The 20,962-nt window shown below is 43.4% G+C and overlaps 1 protein-coding gene across 5 annotated transcripts in view; it reads left to right on the top strand.

The window, feature by feature from the left end:
- The window catches only part of LOC122563866 (flotillin-2-like), a 92,857-nt gene that overhangs the window by 47,475 nt on the left and 24,420 nt on the right, over positions 1–20,962 (top strand). For all 5 annotated transcript variants that reach the window (XM_043718065.1, XM_043718064.1, XM_043718063.1 and 2 more), the window contains 2 exons: positions 16,527–16,650; positions 19,665–19,783. In XM_043718065.1, the coding sequence (XP_043574000.1) occupies positions 16,527–16,650; positions 19,665–19,783 (243 nt within the window). The remainder of the gene's footprint in view (positions 1–16,526; positions 16,651–19,664; positions 19,784–20,962) is intronic.

Here is a 20,962-nt window from a genome sequence, read left to right on the forward strand (position 1 = left end):
TGAACCTGGGGTTGGAGTGGCCTTTTTGAGGAAAGCGACAGCAGCAGCCATATCAGTGGCCCTATGACTGGCTGTGTTGTACAGTAGGGAGGGTCAAAGTGAAGGCGAGCTGTAGTAACAGAGGACTCCATAGACAGAGGCACAGTTTTTAAAAAATTTGTTAATGGGATGAAGATATCTCAATAGGCCAGCATTTATTGCCAACCCATTTGCCCAGAGGGCATATAAGATTCAACCACTTGTTGTGGGTCTGGAGTCATATGTAGGCCAAACTAGGTGAGGATGGCAGATTTCTTCCCTAAAGGACATTAGTGAACCAGGTGTGTTTTTCTGACAATTGACTATGGATTATTGGTCATCATTAGATTCTTAATTCTAGATTTTCATTGAATTTAAATTCCACCATTTGCCATGACAGGATTTGAACCCGGGGTCCCCAGAACATTAGCTGGGACTCTGGACTAACAATCCAGTGATAACACTACTAAGCTATCACCTCTCCTTCAGATAGCTGTTTCTTTGGCTACAGGTGACACTCCAGGATGGTCTGTAGCCTCCCTGGTATCAGGTTTAAGGATGTCTCTGAGCGGGAACAGGACAATTTGAAAAAGACAGGTGAACAGCCAGAAGCTATGATACATCGCAGTCCTACAAAGGAATCTCCATTATCCAAATGAGATGAGCGGGCACTATTTTTGTTCGGATAATTTATTGATTATTCAGTTAATTAACTTAATGCTTTTCCTCTGGGGCTCGGAGTTTTCTGTTACGTCTGCTCCTTGTTCAGGAGATGAGGCAGCATCACGCCGCGTGCGAGTCTGCCCCCCCCTCCCCCAATCCCGTCCAACACCTCCCCCACCCTTGCCAGCCCCGCAACCCCATCCAATACTGTCCCCAACTGTCGCAACCCCGTCCAACACCGACACCCCACCCACAGTCTGACCCCCAACCACTCGCCATACCAGGTCTGACCCCTCTGCCCCGGGCAGCTGGACCGGGCACCAACAGTAAGACTGCTGTCTTTTGGTGGATGAGTCTCCAAATAGTGTGCACGCACACACAAGAAAGCACACACACACACAACGTTTTACTGCAACCTTTTGACAGGTTCCGCCTTCCCCCTGTACAGGACAATGTTGGAGAGATTATCTGGGGAAGGTGGGGTTTAGGATGCACTCCTGTGTAGAACTCCAGGGAAAGTGTGGGGGGAGGGGGTGGGAAGTCAGTCATTTGGAGACTGTGTCTGGGCTCCCATTGATGTCCAGGACTGTTTTTGGCAGCATTTCAGTAAGTCAAGTTCACTTTTAATCATTGCCAACAAAAGGCGTGATCAATGTTGGAAACACATCTTTGAGGTCATGTTTCTATCGGGACCTTGAGATCATCTTTGGATAATCCAAAATTCGGATAATTGATATTCGGATAACTGAGGTTCCTCTGTAATGACATAGGCAGAAAGAGGGATGACCACCTGCAAAGGGAGTTCAGGAAGGTAGAAAGTTGAAAAGCAAGATCCTCCAGTGTTGTAGTCTTGAGATGCCTCACTGGCACTTGGCATAGGGAGTATAGGAATAGGAAAATAGTAGTTAAATATGTGTGGGGAGGGCTTTTAGTATGTGGGTCCTTGGGATGCCTTTTGGGGCAGGTGGGACCTGTACAAGAAGGACAGACTGCCCCTAAACTGGAGGGACACCAGTATCATGGTAAGGAGGTTTGCTTCTGCCACTCGGGACGGTTTAAACAAGTATGGCAGAGTGGTGGGAACCAGAGCAGAAGGTCAGCAAGTAAAATGACCAAGGGGGTATCAGCGACTAAGGCCCTAGGAACAGACAAAGAGGTTACTGAACACAGCAGGACTGGCGGTCTGAGATGTATTTGTTTTAATGCAATAAGTATGGCAAGTAAGACCAGATAGACTTAGACCTTGGATTAGTGCATATAGCTATGATGTGGCTGTTAGAGAGACAAGACTGGCCGCTTAATGTTGGGGATTTAGATGTTTCAGGTGAGATAGAGGGATGTACAAGAGGTGATGGAGTTGTGTCACTGATAAGTGAGAATCTTGCAGCTATACTGAGGGAGGACACCCTGGTCACATCCAGCAAGGCATTATGGTTAGAGCTCAGGAAAGGAAGGTGCAATTATTTCGATGGGGTTGTACTACAGGCCTCCCAAAAGCCAGCAGGTGGGAGAGGAACAAATGTGTGGACAGATTATGGAAAAATTTACAGCAACAGGATTGTTGTGGTGAGTGATTTTAACTTTTATTGACTGGGACCCGGTTAGTGCCAGGAGGTTGGATGGGGGTGAACTTAGGTGTGTCCAGGAGGGTTTTTGAAACAATATTTGAAGAGTCCAACTAGGGAAGGGGCCATATTGACCTGTGATTGGGGAATGAGCCCGGCCAGGGAACCAAAATTTCAGTGGCGTAGCATTTCAGGAGCAGTGACCATCATTCAGTAAGTTTTAAGTTACTTAGGGATAAGGATAAGAGTGGTCTTCTGGTGCAAGTATGAGACTGTAGGGATGTTAACGACCACAAAATCAGGCAGGAGCATGTGAATATAGATTGGGGGCAGCAATTTGAGATAAATCTCCGTCTGGCATGGGGGAGTCTTTTCAAGGCCAGTTGATTAGAGTTCAGGGCCAGCATATTTCTGTGGAAGTGAAGGATAAGGATGGCAAGATATGGGAACCTTGGATGACAAGAGAAATTGAGGACTGTCAAAAAGAAAAAGGAGGCCTATGTGAGGTTTAAGAAACAGAAGACCGAGCCTTTGAGGACAGAATATAACAAAAGCAGCAAAGAATTCAAACAAGGAATTAGGAGGGCTAAAAGGGGCCATGAAATCTTGAGCAAACAGGATTAAGGAAAATCCCAAGATGTGTTATAGCTGTATATACAGAACAAGAGGGCAACTGGGGAAAGGGTAGATCCACACAAGGACAAAGGAGGGAATTTATGCATGGATCCAGAGGGAATGGGCGAGGTCCTTAATGAATACTTTGGATCGGTGTTCACAAAGGAGAAGAGTACAGTGGATTATGAATCTCTGAAGGAGTATGTTGATATTCTCGGGCATGTCAATATATAAAGCGAGGAATTGTTGGGTATTTTGAAAAGTGCTAAGGAAGACAAATCCCTAGGATCTGATGGAATCTATCCCAGAATGCTGAGGAAGGCAGGTGAGGAAATTGCAGGGTCTTGTAAGAAATCTTGTTTCCTCTTTTAGTTATGAGAGGTCCCAGAAGACTGGAGGATTGTTACCAACATTGTTCCTTTGTTTAAGAAGAGCAATGGGATAATCCAGGAGACTATATGCTGGTGAACCTTATATCAGTGGTTGGGAAAATATTGGAGAAGGTTCTTAAGGATAGGATTGACTCATGTTTGGAAGAATATGGCCTGTTCAGTGATACACTGTATGGCTTTGTGTGGGGAAGAGCGAGACTCTAACTTGATTAAGTATTTTGAGGAAATGACAAAGATGATTGATGTGGGCAGGGTGATAGATGGATTCTATGTACCTTTGCCAGGCCTTTGCCAAGGTGTCTCATGGCAGGCTGATACAGAAGATGAAGTTTCATGGGATTTGCAGTGAGCTGGTAAGATGGATACAGAACTGGATTCGTCAGAGACCAAGAATAGTGAGGGAAGGGAGATTTGTGATCAGTGCTGGAATCCGTGTGGTTTGTAATTTATCTAAATGATCTGGAGGAGAATGTAGGTGGCCAGATTAGTAAATTGTAAATGATGCAAAGATTGGGAGAGCTGCTAATAGTGAGAAGAATTGCCAGAGGATACGGCAGGGCGTAGATAGACTGGAGACTTAGGCAGAGAATTGGCAGATGGAGTTTAATTCCAACAAATGCGAGGTGATGCGTTTTGGAAGATCTAGTGCAGGGGGGAAGCATGAAGTAAATGGCAGAACCCTTTGTACGTCAACATACAGATGGGTCTAGGCGTATGCATCTACTGTTCACTGCAAGTGGCAACACAGTGGATAAGGTGATCAAGAATGCACATAGCATGCTTTCCTTCATCAATCAGTGCACTGTGTCAAAATTGGCAAGTATTGTTGCAGCTGTATAGAACTTTAGTTAGGCCACATTTGGAATATTGTGTGCAGTTCTAGTTACCGCACCACCAGAAGGGTGTGAAGACTTTGGAGAAGGTACAGAGAAGGTTTACCAGGATGTTGCTTGCTTTGGACGGTGTTAGCTAAGTGGAGAGATCGGACAAACTTGGTCTGCTTTCACTTGAATGTCAAAGGCTGAGATGTGATTGAAATTTACAAAATAATGAGGCATGGGATAGCTGGAGTCTTTTTCCCAGCATGGAAATGTCAATTACTTGGGGACATAAATTAAGATGAAAGGGGGTGAGTTTAGAGGAGATGTGAGAAGCCAGTTTTTTTTTAAAATGCAGAGTGGGAGAAGTTCCTAGAATGCACTGCCACAGGAGGTGGGAGAGGCAGGTACAATATCAATACTTAAGAGGCATTTTGACAGATGTATGAAGAGCAAGGATTGTGAAGGTTTGTAGGTCAGGGTGAGGTTTAGGGTGTAGGTTTGCTCACTGAGCTGTCGGTTTGCTATCCAGACGTTTCATTACCTGGCTAGGTAACATCAGTGGCGACCTCCAAGTGAAGGGAAGCTGTTGTCTCCTGCTTTCTAATTATATATTTGTCCTGGATGGGGTTCCTGGGGTTTGTGGTGATGTCATTTCCTGTTTGTTTTCTGAGGGGTTGATAGATGGCATCTAGATCTATGTGTTTGTTTATGGCGTTGTGGTTGGTGTGCCAAGCCGCTAGGAATTCTCTGGCATGTCTTTGCTTAGCCTGTCCCAAGATAGACGTGTTATCCCAGTCGAATTCTAGTAGCACACAAACCCACCAACACACTCAAACAAAAACTAACAAACTTAAAAGACCCAGTACAACCCATGGACAAAACCAACGTCATCTACAAAGTTCCATTCAAGGACTGCCTGTGTCTCTCTCTCTTTGCTACGTAGGACAAACAGGAAGAAAGTTAGCCACCAGGATACGCGAACACCAGCTTAGCCACAAAAAGGCGTGACCCTCTCTCCCTCGTAGCCCTACACAGGGATGGGAAAAAAAAACCCACCATTTCGACTGGGACAACACATCTATCCTAGGACAGGCTAAGCAAAGACATGCCAGAGAATTCCTAGAGGCCTGGCATTCCAATCACAACGCGAGAAAACAAACACACAGATCTAGATCCATCTATCAACCCCTCAGAAAACGACAGGAAATGACATCACCACAAACCCCAGGAACCCCATCCAAGAGAAAGATATAAATAGAAAGCAGGAGACAACAGCTTCGCTTCACTTGGAGGTTGCCACTGATGATGATACCTAGCCAGGTAATGAAACGTCTGGATATCAAACCTACAGCTCAGCGAGCAAACCTACACGTGTATGAAGAGGTAGGGAATGTTGGGATAGAGGCAAAAGGTTTTTAGTTTAGATAGACATCTTGTGTCGTGTGCAGTCTTGGTGGACTGAAGGGCATGTTCTGGTTTTACTGTTCTTTGCTGTTATCACAGATATTGAAGTGTTCAGTCAACCTGAGTCAGGCTGTACGGGCTGAGTGGCCTACTCCATCTCCATGGCCTTGTGCTCCTTGGCTAGGTTCACACATGGGGATCATTGCTGGGTCCAGGTGCCTCGCCCAGGCTCTTATACTTTGAGAGGAGGAGGGAGAAATTAAACCATCTCAAGATGAATGTTAGATGTTCAAGATGTTTTTCTTTATCATGCCTACTCGTTTTTAATTTCTTGTGATTTGATGATTTGGAAAACACAAAAAAATTGGGTTTCAAATCAACTGACAATTAAGGTGCCTGTGTCTCTCTCTTCAGCACAATTTGCATAAAGATCTCACGAATTAGTGTAGGTGGCATGATTTGCAAGATTTGTGTGCACCCAGTGAAGAATAAGTAGACTTTTATTTTGAACAGGTTGTTTTCCCACCGAGAATATAGTTTCACCTTTCTGCACTGTTGGAATGGCCTGTGCACCAACAGCATGATGTGCCTGGGGGTATGTGTTGGTAGCTGGAAAGAAGGTTCAGTGGCTTCAAGTGGCTTGTCAGCCAACATTCTCCAATGGACTGTGAGCCAGAAATCCTGATGCTCTGATGTAAATTGCATCTATGTTTCCGGGCCAGGGAGATCTGCAATTTATTCTCCTTGTTAAAGTTAGCTGCCAGTTGAGCTGATGTAAGTGCAGCTTTGGGCAGTGTTAGAAAGGTGGGAACTGCAGGTGATGGGAGGATGACCTGTGGTTTCTATGTCCTTTGCTGTTCCCTAAGAATATTCAAGTCTAAAAAAGTGCACTAAAGAACTGGATCTTTTGTATTTTATCTTGGAAAATGTATTGTACCACAATAGAAAACATTCACAAACATGGCAAGCTACTGTTTTCAATACTGTGAAACAGTCATGGTGAAAGAGACTGGCAGCAATGATGTGGAGGTTCTGCTGTTGGACTGGGGTGGGCAAAGTTAAAAAATCACACAACTAGTGCTTCCAAATAAACCTGTTGGATTATAACCTAGTGTTGTGTCTTTTGCAGCAAGGCCAAATAATTTTCCCCATCAAGCCACATTTCTGTTTGGTTCTTTCCAGACAATCTCTGCTTTGTGCGCAGCACCACTTCCTGTTGATCCCCCCACATCAATGAACAGCTACGTTTCTGCACCTGTGGAACAACAAAAAACCCTCTCTGGGATTCTGTTCATTTGAAGGACAGTTCCTTGCACTAACACCTGAGCCAAAGTCGCCTATTCTTTTATTTGACTCCAGGACATTGTCATGGCCACACTCTCTCCCTTCAATACTCTCTTCATTTGCTACAGCAACGTGGCTTTTCACAAGTCCTCACTATAAATGCTAAAGACGGAGCTGTATGCCATCTGTGAGAGCAGCATCAGCTGAATATGATGATCAGTTGTTTACCACAAATCAAGTCTCTCATGTTCATGGCATTCACCTTAAAATTCATAGAGGTTTTACAGTTCAGTGGGAAATCAATCAAGCTACTCCTGTGAGCCCTGCTATTTCCCTAGAGCTCTGCGGAATTTTCCACCTTCAAATACCAATCCTATTCCTTTACAAAAGAAGAAAATGAGTATCTTGGTTGATAGCTGCTAAATGGGATTTTTCACTGGTGCCTCGATTCCTTTGTAGCACTATTCAATCCTGTGCACCACTAAAGATAACCCCACCTTCCCAGGGATTAGCCCGTCCCAGATCTCCTGTTTTGTCCCCTGCCATTTGTCTAGCAAACGTGCTCATTGCATTAACGCATTTTGTTAATGATGTAAACTGACACCATTGCAACACACTATTTCTTGACCCATCGCTATGCTTTTAAAGCTAAATGATTTGGATGCGAGCATAAGAGGTACAGTTAGTAAGTTTGCAGATGACACCAAAATTGGAGGTGTAGTGAACAGCGAAGAGGGTTTCCTCAGATTAGAACAGGATCTGGACCAGATGGGCCAGTGGGCTGAGAAGTGGCAGATGGAGTTTAATTCAAATAAATGTGAGGTGCTGCATTTTGGGAAAGCAAATCTTAGCAGGACTTCTACACTTAATGGTAAAGTCCTTGGGAGTGTTGCTGAACAAGGAGACCTTGGAGTGCAGGTTCATAGCTCCTTGAAAGTGGAGTCGCAGGTAGATAGGATAGTGAAGAAGGCATTTGGTATGCTTTCCTTTATTGGTCAGAGTATTGAGTATAGGAGTTGGGAGGTCATGTTGCGGCTGTACAGGACATTGATTAGGCCATTGTTGGAATATTGCGTGCAATTCTGGTCTCCTTCCTATCGGAAAGATGTTGTGAAACTTGAAAGGGTTCAGAAAAGATTTACAAGGATGTTGCCAGGGTTGGAGAATTTGAGCTATAGGGAGAGCTGAACAGGCTGGGGCTATTTTCCCTGGACTGTCGGAGGCTGAGGGGTGACCTTATCGAGGTTTACAAAATCATAAGGGGCATGGATAGGGTAAATGGACAAAGTCTTTTCCCTAGGTTTGGGGAGTGCAGAACTAGAGGGCATAGGTTTAGGGTGAGAGGGGAAAGATATAAAAGAGACCTAAGGGGCAACTTTTTCACGCAGAGGGTGGTACGTGTATGGAATGAGCTGCCAGAGGATGTGGTGGAGGCTGGTACAATTGCAACATTTAAGAGGTATTTGGATGGGTATATGAATAGGAAGGGTTTGGAGGGATATGGGCCGGGTGCTGGCAGGTGGGACTAAATTGGGTTGGGATATCTGGTTGGCATGGGTGGGTTGGACCGAAGGGTCTGTTTCCATGCTGTGTACATCTCTGACTCCAATTGAATTGTGAGAGACTTGTTACTAACCAATCCCATTGCTGACTTTGTTTCTAGAGGAAGCCAATTCAGAATAGTGAGCAGTGGCTTCCTCCAAGAGCTGTCATTTAGTCAGAGGGCCCTGTTTTACCAGAGGAGTGATGGAGAGGAATCCAGTGCTACTTCCAAGACATGAAGAGAGTCAAGAAGTTTCAATAGTTAAAGCATTGGTGCCAGTTGCCTTGTTAGGACAGGGATTTCAGATTGAGAGATCTGAGTGACATAAGCACTTGCCCTGAGAATTCTTTTCAGTGTACATCCATTTCAGGGAGCTAGAGTAAATGGATAAAAGAGACAGGCTGCTAATAGAGTTGTCTTGCTGGAGTGCACTCATCCGGCTCCTTCCACACCACTGTATTGGCCCTTTCACTGGCTGATTGCAGGGTCCCTCAGGATTATTATTAAATGGAAACTGCAGCATAGAGCTGAAGTGGAAACTCTGCAGATGTCAGTGGTACCTGGAGATTGTGCTGTTTTAAGATGAATGTATGAGCATTAAATTGTGAGTAAAGGTCACAGAATTATCTCACTATGTACTTGCATGGATCTGGAACTAATGCATAAATTTTAAATGTAACATATGCTAAACTGCACAGTGACCAAATCCAGTGAAAACTTTATTCAGCCTGAAATGATTTGTGGCTCTGTCAGTGACTTAACCAGCGATCGTCAACCATACCCGAGTGCAAATTGGCCATGTAGTGGATTGTTGAGGGATAATATTTCTGATGACCAGAAACTGTTTATAGCCTGTCTTTTGATGGGAGGGAGGGAGGGGGAGGGTCTTTTATTTGGAGTTGAAGTTGTTCAAATCTTGACTGTTCGGATTTCCTGTTTTTGGAATTAGGTTGAATTTAAATGTGCTCATCTTTGAGACATTAGGTTCAGTCAGTACAGGTGTCCTCATCTCTTCCTCTCGCACCTGATCCCTGTTTTATAGAGGGGAAGAGCAACCAGCACCTCCCTCCAAAAGGCCTACAGGCATCAGTTTTTGCTTCTTCACTACATCCCACCTATGTATTTGCCTCTTCAATTGCTCAAATGAGCTTCTGATTGTAAATTTCAATGAGTTCTGCACATTATCATTAAGTAAAAAGACACGTTATGGTTCTTTCCTTGCTTATGTGTGCTTAAAGGGAACCCAAGTTCTGTTCCCGAGGCATCCTGTGCATGGAAACAGCCATTGTCCCATGAAAAGCTGCTGCTTCTGTTTATAGGTGCAAATTTGCTGGCTGCTATTGGCCTTGACTTGTGAGACTGGAGAGACTGGGTAGGAATGAGCATCCCAAAGTCTTTAGACCTGCAGCCTCTGTCAATCTCTCAAATGTGACGTGTCAGTCAAGGACAGAATTGGATGATCACTGTGGTCAAATGGCCTGAATTCTCAATGTGTACACTAGCAAATATTTAACCAATTTTTTAGAGAAGAGTATCTCCGGTGTGCTATATTTTCTAAGATTCCATTTCTCTGCTTCCTTATTACAAGAGTGTTTCCTTATAGAGCTCAACCCACAAAATCACAGGCTGTCAAAAGAAGATTAATGTGTAGGTGGAACGAGAAGGTAGAAAATAGATTGCATATTTTTAAACTCGCTCAGGTGTTGCAGAGTTAAATTTTAGTCATCCTCATTTTTTAAATTAGGAATGATTAGCATTTTATTATTCAGTGTGAATTGAATCTGGACAACACCTTTTGACTTGAATTTCACAGCTTCTATTATGCGCTGCTGACCACTTCTGAAATCTTTTTCTTCCCCCACCACCCACTTGTTTTCCCATCCCACCCACCCTGAATTTATGAAAATGCTTTGTGCTAATATTTCACCTCTGCATGTACATCACAGAACAGTTTGTCAGGTTATGCTACTGCTGTGAAAGGGCTGGCACTGAGTGAAAGGCTGCTATTCATTAAATTGTAGACTGCTTTGAAGATGCCATCTGTGGCATTCCAGTGTGTATCATTCTTCCATTTTGGAGTATGTAATAGACATCCTTTACATTAAAGCAAATACTGTGTGATCAGTTTGCATCTTCAAAATTGAGAAGTTTATGGATGATTATAAACTGTTGCCATCAGCGCTTGATTGATTGATTAAATTAGGTTCCCTACAGTATGGAAACAGGCCCTTCGGCCTAACAAGTCCCTCCAAAGTGTAACCCATCCAAACCCATTCCCCTTCCCTATATTTACCACTGACTAATGCACCCTACACTATGGGTAATTTAGCATGGCCAATTCACCGACCTGCACATCTTTGGACTGTGGGAGGAAACCGGAGCACCCGGAGGAAACCCACACAGACACAGGGAGAATGTGCGATATCCACACAGTCGCCTGAGGCTAGAATCGAACCCGGGTCTCTGGTGCTATGAGGTAGCAGTGCTAACCACTGAGCCACCGTTCCGTCCCAAATGATCTTTGTTCATAAATATCTGGCCAAAATGCAGCTGTGAACCAGCTCCAGAGCATTGACTGTGGAAACCCTAATCTGTGTTTGCCCTGTTAAAGTGTTTGAAGATGGAAACAGGTGCAAGGTTTGGGCTATGAGAGGGAAGAAAAATCAGTGGTGAAGGGAGCACTGACAATAGTATTTTTAAAAATGGCATTTTTCAAAAGCCCCGCCAGCACAAAGCTTCTACTTCCTAATTCATTGCATCTTTCACAGATTTATTTTTTTCCCTTGCTATTTCTCCTTGCCCCTCCTGACCTTAAAAATACTTGAATATAAGTGGATGAACTCGAAATTTAGCTTGCTTATTTAGTTTAATGCTCCCAGATTGGTCTGTAAGACTCAATACAATGTGTCATAGGTGTGATCTGTATATTTTAGTACTTGAGATATGATCACGCTTTGAAGACTGTTTTAGATGTTTGCTTTTGGCTCCTCCCTGCCTGCTTCTGAATATACACACCATGTGGGGGAGTCTGAAGTCCAACATCACTGTTAGTTGAATTTAGCTGGGCCAGCAGTTGGCAATTCCACTCTGATCAATATTGCAGCTGGACATGAACAGAGCACCCCCCCCAACTCCTCCCAGTAACTGATGTTGGCACTGTATGTGTGGACGGAGTTGGGTTCCAATGTGAAATGGCAATAGCTTCCCAACCCTTGCTCGTCAGCCTTGGCTAAATGCTTGTGACACATTAAGGTTGTGTAGAGCCATCACTGGCTGCAGTCACCTTGCACGTGTTCTATGGGGCATAGCCTGAGAATTAGGGCCAGACCATTCAGGAGAGCTGTTAGGAAGAACTTCAACACACACACGGTGGTAAATATGAGTCATACACCACTGAAACAGACCCTTTGGCCATTATTCGATGCTATTTTGAGGTACAATAAGGATAAAAATAAGCTCAACTTCTGTTCAAATTGGGGTCTCACGTACAGCTTCAGGGCTTCTGCAAGGTATTCCGGTCCTTGAGTTCTGCTCAGGAACATCATTGGTGCCAAAGCCCCAGCAGACCCTGGCTCTGCTGCTGCCACCATCTCGCCAACATTGCCAGGAGTCTAGTTCCTGGGCCTCCCACCACCAGGAGTCCCTGCTCTGGGCTCTACTGCTGCCTGGAGTCCCTGCTCCAGAGCAGAGTATTCATTCTGAGACATTAACTTGCAGACAGTCATTTGAATTTGAGATCTAGTAAATAGTGCTGTTTTGCAGATGTTTGAGATACATAAGTTTTTACTTAGAGTTGATTTCTGTACAAATCAGATTCCATATTTTTTCAATTTGATACACGTTTGTAGCAAAACAACTTTTATTTTTAATATATTTTCTCGATGGCTTCATGATGTACCATTAATGCTATAGTGCATCTCCTGATTAACACCAATTGAAATGATTTCCTGGAAATGAATTGCATCTTAGAATTAATCCAATTTTGTCTCCCCCCACCTGCTAAATCTTTCTGTGGATTTCTAATCATTTTCTGGCACTGTGGAATGCTGCTTGGACCAAGGCAAGCGTGTAATCACATTTCAGGCCAGAAATGATTCGGTGCCAATAGTTAAATAACTATAATTTGTCCAGTAACCTATTTACACTTGAAATTCTTCACAATAAGAAAATTACAGAACGCAAAGTAAACAGTGGTCAAGCTAGTTGTTCCTCCAATAAATCTTTATCTGCAGCTTCACTTTACCTTTAACCAAGCAATTATAGATCAACAGCTTACATTTATATAGTGTCTTCAATGGGCACAAAGATTACTACTGTCAAAGGAAGGGCTGCACAGTACTTGACCTGGAGTAGCATATCAGGGTCATTTGCTGTCATGCTAGAGGAGGTTACAGCAGTAGAGGGCGGTGAGGGTAAGATTAGAAATGAAGATAGCTGTTGTTATATGGAGGCATTGCCAGGTAGGGAGCCAGTGTAAGTCAGCAAACTTCAGCATTAGGAAAAGGACAGTGGAATTTTGGCTGAGCTGAAGTTTACATCTTATGAAAGCAGTTTTCTAATTGGCAGCAACAGTGAAGCCTAGGAAAAATTCCTCAAACAGCAGTGGGACTGGACTGGGGATAAAAATAGTGAATAAAAGATGACAAAGATTTGAAATGTTAACCTGAGTCTCCATGTGCTCTCGGGAAAATGTAAAGGATTCTATCCCGAGCGAAAGCAGGTATTGTGGCCAATACTTGATTCTCACTCCAAATCACAGAAGCAAGTAATCAATGGGTTCTTGTGATACAGTGGGAGTGTCCCTACTTCTAAGCTAGGAGACCAGGGTTCAAGACCAACCTTGATCGTTTCTGATCAGGTTGATTAAGGAAATATGCAGAAAAAGTCATCTTGTGCGAGCTTGTTATCTAGTTTGACCGCTGCTTTACACTGTGGCTGTACCTGATATTTACTGTCAGTGAAGAGCTTTGGAAGTTTTCTGAAGTTGTCTTAGAAATGCAAACCTTTACGAGTTTTGAGAAGATTTGTAACTCGGGTTGTGGTTCTGGATGTAGGTTTTGCCTGTCCTCGGATGCTGCCTGAACTGCTGTGCTCTTCCAGCACCACTAATCCAGATGTAGGTTTGCTCGCTGAGCTGGAAGGTTCATTTTCAGATGTTTCGTCACCCTACTAGGTAACATCTTTAGTGGGCCTCTGGGCAAAGCACTAAGTAGTCTGACTACCCAGACCCCTTGGCATCATGATAGCCCACAACCCGCCAACACACTAAAACAGCAGCTAATGAATTTGAAAGGCCCTATACAGACAAGAAGCAAAACTACTGTCATTTGCAAAATACCGTGCAAGGACTGTAACAAACACGACATTGGACAAACAGGCAGGAAACTAACCACCAGGATACATGAACATCAACTAGCCACAAAACAACATGACCCCCCTCTCACTAGTATCCTCACATACAGATAAGGAAGGGCACTACTTTGACTGGGACAACACATCCATCCTAGGACAAGCCAAACAGCCATACATGAGAATTCCTAGAAGCATGACATTCCAACCGGAACTCTATCAACAAACACATTGAGTAGACCCCATCTCACCACCCCCTGAGAGAGAGAGAGAAAAAAGGAAATGATATCACCAACCCAAACATATAAATAGAAAGCAGGGATTATCAGCAGTGCTTCGCCCGGAGGCCTACTGAAGGTGTTACCTAGTAGGGTGACAAAACCTGGAAATGAATTTTCCAGCTCAGCGAGCAAACCTACATCCATGCAAACCTTTCTCACAACGATGTACTGAGAGCGTGAGGGAGAAAGATTGATGGAAATGCTGCTGTGCACAGCCGGGAAGAGGGGGGTGGATGTCTGAAGGGAGAGAGCAATCTTAACTATCCAGGAGATTGCTTGTCTCAGTTACAAAGCCATTGCAGTTCCCATTGAGTGAGCTCTAGTCTTCGTGAGAAAAGCCAATTGCATCAGGTCCCATGGTTAGGCAATGAGAGAGGTTGCAAGTGGTGAAGGTGTGTTGCTGAAGTTGACTGGGTGCTGATGTTGTCAAGAGCATAAGCAATAGAAGCAGGAGATTGGTTATTAAATATGGGTGTGTGTGTGTAGCACAATTGCGAACTTTGTAGACGACACAAAGCCTGGCTGTGGAGAGGATAGCTGTAAGGCTCCAAAATAATTTCAATAAGTTAGGGGAATGAAAGAGGCAGATGGAGTTTAACACTGATAAGTGTGAGCTAATGTATAAACCATAGGAGGGTCAAACAGTAAAATGGAATACACAGTAAATGGGAATGTATTGAGATGAATAGCTGAAGTGAGAGATCTTGCCATGTGAGTGCCCAGGTCCCTGAAGGTAGCAGTGCAGATAGGTAAGGTTGTTAAGAGGCATATGGAATGTTCTCTGTCATTGGTAGAGGTATAGAATACAAAAGTAAGGATATGATGATGAAACTGTACAAGACATTGATGAGGTCCCAACTGATTATTGTGTGCTGTTCCGGTCATGTTACAGGAAGGAAGACATAATTGTTGTGGAGAGAATGCAAAGAAAATTTTACTTAAATGTTGCCAGTGCTGGAGAGCTCTCACTATGAGGTGAGATGGGAGAGACTGGGTGTTGTTCTCCTTGTAACAGAGAAGGCTGAGGGGCAACATGATTGAGATATACAAAATCGTGAGGGATAGAGAGCAGACAGGAGGGAGCTGTTTCCCTTGGCAGAATGTTCAAAAACCAGGGGTCATCGTTTCAAGCTAAGTGACAGAAAGATTAGAGTGGATTAGAGTAAAAATTTTTATCTGGGGTTCACTGCCTAAGTTGGTGGAGGCAGAGACTCCAAACTCTTTCAAAAGTACCGGGCTCTGCACCTTCAGTGCTGTAAGCTGCAGGGCTATGGGCCGTGTGCAGGAAGATGGGATTAGAAAGGGCATCTGGGTGTCTTTGGGTCAGCATGAATAAGATGGGCCAAATGGCTTCCCTTTTGTGCTTTGTGATTTCTCTGGTTTGAATTGGCGGCGGCAGCAGCAGCCAGGTTTGGTTGGTGACCATCAGGCTGACTGCTCATCCTTCATGGATGTCCCTCTGGGTCAACCTGCAATCTGTTTTGGTGTAAAAGTCATTTCTCTTTTGGTTGCACCTCATACCCTCTGATTGTAGGACCTGACTGAAAATAAAAGCCTCATGCTGTCAGCTTCCAGACCGGAGAAGGATCGTGACTGATTTAACCCCACGTGTTCAGTAACAGTAAAGTGACGTGAAGTTAGAGGGGGAAATATCAGACTACTGGCTTGAGCTTCCCTGTAACTGATTACGACTCTGATCTGAAAGTAATTTATTGCTGTTTGATCATGGCTTATTGAGAAGGTATATCTGTATGGCATTACCTTTCCTTAGAAAGTCACTCTTTGAAATTAAATGATCTGTGTTTCTGTCACCACAACAGTACTGAACAAATAGGGCACTTCCCACACACTCCCATGCTCGTAATTCTATCATTCCTTGGACTTCTCCGGCCCTTCCACATGCGACTCTTCCCCTCCCACCTTGTTGTCAACTCCATGTCTTGTTTTTTTTTCCCCAAGTTATTTTGCCAGTTACACCTTGACTGATAAAGTTGCATGCCACGCTAAGTCGTTTTGGACTTGCTTTGCAGTAGTCAGAGTGTTGGTGTGATTCGCACAAATGCATGTGCTGCTGAGATCTACATCTGAGCCGGTTATGGTCACAGTTACAGTTAAGTTATAATCAGCAATTGTTTGTGAAAAAGTGTTTTGCCTCAGCACCCTGCAACATCTTAATTTAGCAACACCCACAAATGGAAATTCAGTGAGGTGATGGACAAATCTGAATATTCAGTCTATTAAGTGGTCAGAATGAGTAATCTATTTATAAATTACTTTCAATTTCCTTGTTGCCAAGTTAATGTTACAGGGTGTGATACTGTTTTGTAGCTTTATGCATCAGTGTGATTTTTATTTAAATTGGATATGCTTTGCTTTTTTTCTTGCTGTGCTAATTTGCATTCCTGATGAAATCCTTCAACTTTTAACACCTGCTTTTAGTAATCTCTAGAAAGTATTACAGAGCTGTTGTCTTATTTTAATTCTGTAACTTTTAATACCTGCTTCTGTTAATAGCCTTAAAGTATTAAGAGTGTTATGTAGCAGCATGTCATGTGCTGTTAGCTGATATTCTGTTCCCTATCTATATGCAGGTGAAGGTAATGACTGATAAGGATCTGTTAGCTGTGGCGTGTGAACAGTTCCTGGGGAAAAGTGTACAGGAGACCAAGAGTGTGGTGTTACAAACCCTCGAAGGACACCTCCGAGCGATTCTGGGTAATTGATGGACCTGAGTTTGTTAAATTTTCTTGTCACAAGCCTGCTCCTCTCTACCTCCACCCTGAAAATAAGGGGATTTGTCCATGTCATAAGCAATGCAGCCCGTATCGTTTATAGACTGTGCATAGGTGTCAGTGTGATTAGTAAGCATTGGCTGGTGTGTCATTATTTACAGAGACTGTTCCCTCTTAAAGAGCACTCTATAGAGACTAAGGCTGCATGCACGTTCCTTCTCACAGTCAGGCCCTGCTCCTTCCCCAACTTGTTTTTTAAAGATTCTTTACTTTACGAAAGTGTAACACTGAGTACATGCTTCCCTGTGTTTGACCACATCTTCCCACTACTCCAGTCCATGCCTCAATTGGGGAAATGGGGTTTGGGGATGCAGCTGTAGGTGAATGGGTTGTACCAACAACTGTATTCCAGGGCTGTCGGAGCCATGTTTCATATATTTGGATGTACGTGCACCTTAAAGTTGATCTAACTTCACATTATATCTCCGATTTCAATCTCTAATTTCTGTCAGTTGTGGTTTAGTTGCTAGCACTCTCATCTCAGCATATCAAAGATCTGAGTTCAAGTTCCAGTACAGGGCTCAAACATGAAAGGTGAGGCTTGGTCTGGCACAGTACTGAGGTGGTACTGACTTTCAGATGCAGGCATAAGCTAAGAATCCATTTGCCTGCTCATGTGAATGTAAAAGATCCCATGGTGGTTTTTTTTAAAAGAACAGGGGACTTTCCCCAGCCACCTGGGCAATATATATCCCTCAGTCAATACCACAGAACGTTATCTGCTCATTATCTCTCACTGTGGGAGTTTCAGTGTGTAAATTGGCTGACATATTTCCCTACATTACAATCTTGGTTACGCAAGGGTTTGAGAAACCAGTGATCATGTGAAAGTACACTTTTTTGTCCACACTTGTCTCCTTCACTAGATATTGCAATGAATTTGCTTTGTTCCAGCTTTGCTATGCCCATCACCTTGGGGGTTGGTTAGCTCAGTTGTCACCTCCTGACTGAGGTCAGCATGTAGGTCCCACATTCTCAACCTCATCGGAGGTGAGTTGACCCTCTGATTAAACCACCACCAGATGTCTCTTACTGATGAGAGAGCAGTCCTATGGTCCTCTGGCACTACAGAATCTTTACCTTTACACTCACAGAGTTAGTTTCCTTGCGGTGAGCAGTTACATAGAAACGTGGAAATAGTTACAGACGTAGGCTGTTTGGGCTACTTCTGTAACTATTTCACATGATCACATTGAACCACCATTCAATGTGATCATGGCTGATAAGTCCCAGCTAAAAGACACTCCCTTCATCTATCAAAATGCTAGTAGTCCTTGGGCAAAATGTCTCTGCCTGCAGGGTTGTATTGGCCAATTTTCTGAAATAGTGCAGAGTTCTCTCAGCACTGGATAAATGATTTGCATACCACAGACATCAACCTTGTGGGGTCAGGGTTCACGTCAATAAACTTACAAAAAAAACTCCTCGTTGCAAGCAGTGAAAGAATGGATTTTAAATTAAATTCAGAGGTCAGCTGTGGATCATATGTCCAACAGATATTAATAATGAAACATCTCAACCATTAATTCCTCACTTTAAAATATGTTTCCACCTCAACAGAATTAAAAATACTAACTTTGATAACATATTTCTCATTTTTCTGATCATCTCTTCCATTGTTATAAAGTATTTTTCACAATTTCAGCGCATTCCAAAATACTTTTAAGAACAGTGACGTCTTTTGAACTGTTGTAATGCATAAATTGCAGCAGTCAATTTGCTCATAGCAGAATCCCACAATGAACAGACAAGCTGTTTTTGAATGAGGGATAAATATTGGTTTAAAGGCACCAGGGAGCACTTGCTGTTCTTCAAACTTGAACCATGTTTTGAAGACCTGCCCGTGCAGGCATGGCCTCAGTGATGCTTCAACTGAGAGACCAGACCACCAGCAAAGTGGCACTCCTTTAACAGGGCAATAAATGTGCCTGCCTGAAATTTGTCCTCTAAGTCATGAATGGGATTTGAACCCATAACCTTCTGGATTAGGGAAAGTGTGCAACCTTCTAAGCCACAACTGTGAAATTACTTTGTCTTGCTTTTCCTTTGACCTTTATTCAAATTCTAAATCCAACAAATTCAGTTTCTGCCAAGTCCTCGTTTTTCAAGTGTTTATACATTAACTAATCGCTTGACTGGTTTAAACTTGCACTTCCCATGTCTCTGCATTCCAGAAACCATATCCAAGCTAATTTAGTTGACAATCTTGGTTAGTGGGGCAAATCAGAAAGCACATGATAATTGAAAGAATATTTAATTCCTATCTCTGTTACAGTAGGATTAGGACAGACTTCATCCTTGTTCTGAATAATTTGTCAAATTGGTGCTCGTTATGCAGATGGGTTTTTATGGTTATTTGGAGTGGAGAGATGGCTTGAGGGATGTCATGTCTGTTTCACTAGAACAAGTTTAAAGCTGGATATTCTGTTATCACTGAGAGCCTAGAGGACTCCATGGCTGGCACTCTCCTCTGGTTACTCATTGGGTTGCTGAGAATTGCAGAGACGTCTGGGTGATGTCTCATGACATGATACAACTGGCAGTAACTGAGCAGGGAATGGTCTGCTTCTGTCCTGCACTGCCCACATTCCTTATCTAGGTTCAAGCCCCACTCCAGGACTTTGGCATAAAGTCGAGGCAGAAAATCAATGCAGTGTGGTACGTTCGCTGTACCCTTGGCTGTTGTGATACATCTTCAAATGTTACAAAAAGCATATAACAGTTTGTTTTTATTTAGTCATGGCTTTAAGTCTGTTGTTAGAATTTATTATTTTATCCATTTTTTGATATTTCTTCAATCCCTGACAAAGTTGCAGACTGAACTTTAGTTTCCTCTCTTCCTCCTGCCTCCAGGTGAATTGTTTGCAAATATTCTGATTTGTTAGTGAATTAACCTGTTTTGGTCCCTGCCCCCCCCCCCCAACTCCTGTTCCATAGGGACGCTGACTGTTGAAGCCATCTATCAGGACCGGGACCAGTTTGCCCAGCTAGTGCGTGAAGTGGCTGCTCCTGATGTCGGCCGCATGGGAATCGAGATCCTCAGCTTCACTATCAAGGTGAAAAATAACGCAACACATCTCAAATACAGAGTTATCTGCAGCCACTTTCTCTTTCACCTGCTGTTTCCTTTTAATGAAGGTAAAATTTTCTCTTCAGCTGGATTCCATGTCTGCAAAGAGCTGACAAAGAGTTGGGGGCTCTTGTGGCCCAGTGGTAGTGTCCCCACCTCTGAGCCAGTAGCCCTAGGTTCAAGTCCCACCTGCTCCAGAGGTGTGCAATAACATCTCTGAACAGGTTGATGAAAAAATGATGACAGAGATATTTGGAATAAGCATATTATTCATTCCCTATATATTAGGGGATTTGGGACTTCTGTTTGGTGTAGGTCCATGGAAACGCGATGTAGTCATTGAGCCCCTCGGTTAGATTGTAGCTGTATCTTGACTTCTATCCACTTTGGATCTATGTCCCCTTGTAACTTTGTCCAATGAAAATCTGTCCATCTCAGATGCAAAATTTTCAATTGATTTTTTTCATTTCCCCCTTCCCCAGTCTCATCATTGTTTTGTGGTAGAGTTTTAGATTTCCACACCCCTTTTTGTGTGAGGCAGTGCTCAGAGACATTATCCTTGAAAAACCTAGCTCAGCTTGGAGTTTCTAGCCCTTTTCTGCACTTCCCTCCAGGAAGTTTTCTTTGTAGACCCAATCAAATCCTTTAACCATCTTAAACACCTCCAAAGAGATCACCTCATGATGTCTCGTCTTCATTGCAATACAAGCCTAGACAGGGTAGATGTAGGAAGGATGTTCCAATGACTGGGACGTCCAGAACCAGGAGTCACCATCTAAGGATAGGGATTTAGGACTGAGATGAGGAGGAACATCTTCAGCCAAAATCTGTGCATCTTTGAAATTCTCTCCCCAAAAGGGCTGTGGATGATCAGTCATTCAATAAGTTCAAGACAGAGATGGATGCATAGATAGTTACTAATGACATCATGGGATATGGGAATAATACTGGTCAGCTGCCTTGAACTGTTAAAATCCACGTGCTCTATGTACAGCACCATGCCATTAGGGAGAGAATTCCAGGATTTTGACCCATGACATTAAAAGAACAGTGATATATTTCCAAGTCAGGATGGTGAGTGGCTTGGAAGGGAACTTGCAAGGGGTGGTGTTCCCATGTATCTGCTGCCCCTCTCTTCTAGATGGAAGTGGGCATGGGTTTGGAA

The sequence above is a fragment of the Chiloscyllium plagiosum genome, chromosome 28 (genome assembly GCF_004010195.1).
Source record: "Chiloscyllium plagiosum isolate BGI_BamShark_2017 chromosome 28, ASM401019v2, whole genome shotgun sequence".
In the NCBI taxonomy this organism is placed as follows: Eukaryota; Metazoa; Chordata; class Chondrichthyes; order Orectolobiformes; family Hemiscylliidae; genus Chiloscyllium; species Chiloscyllium plagiosum.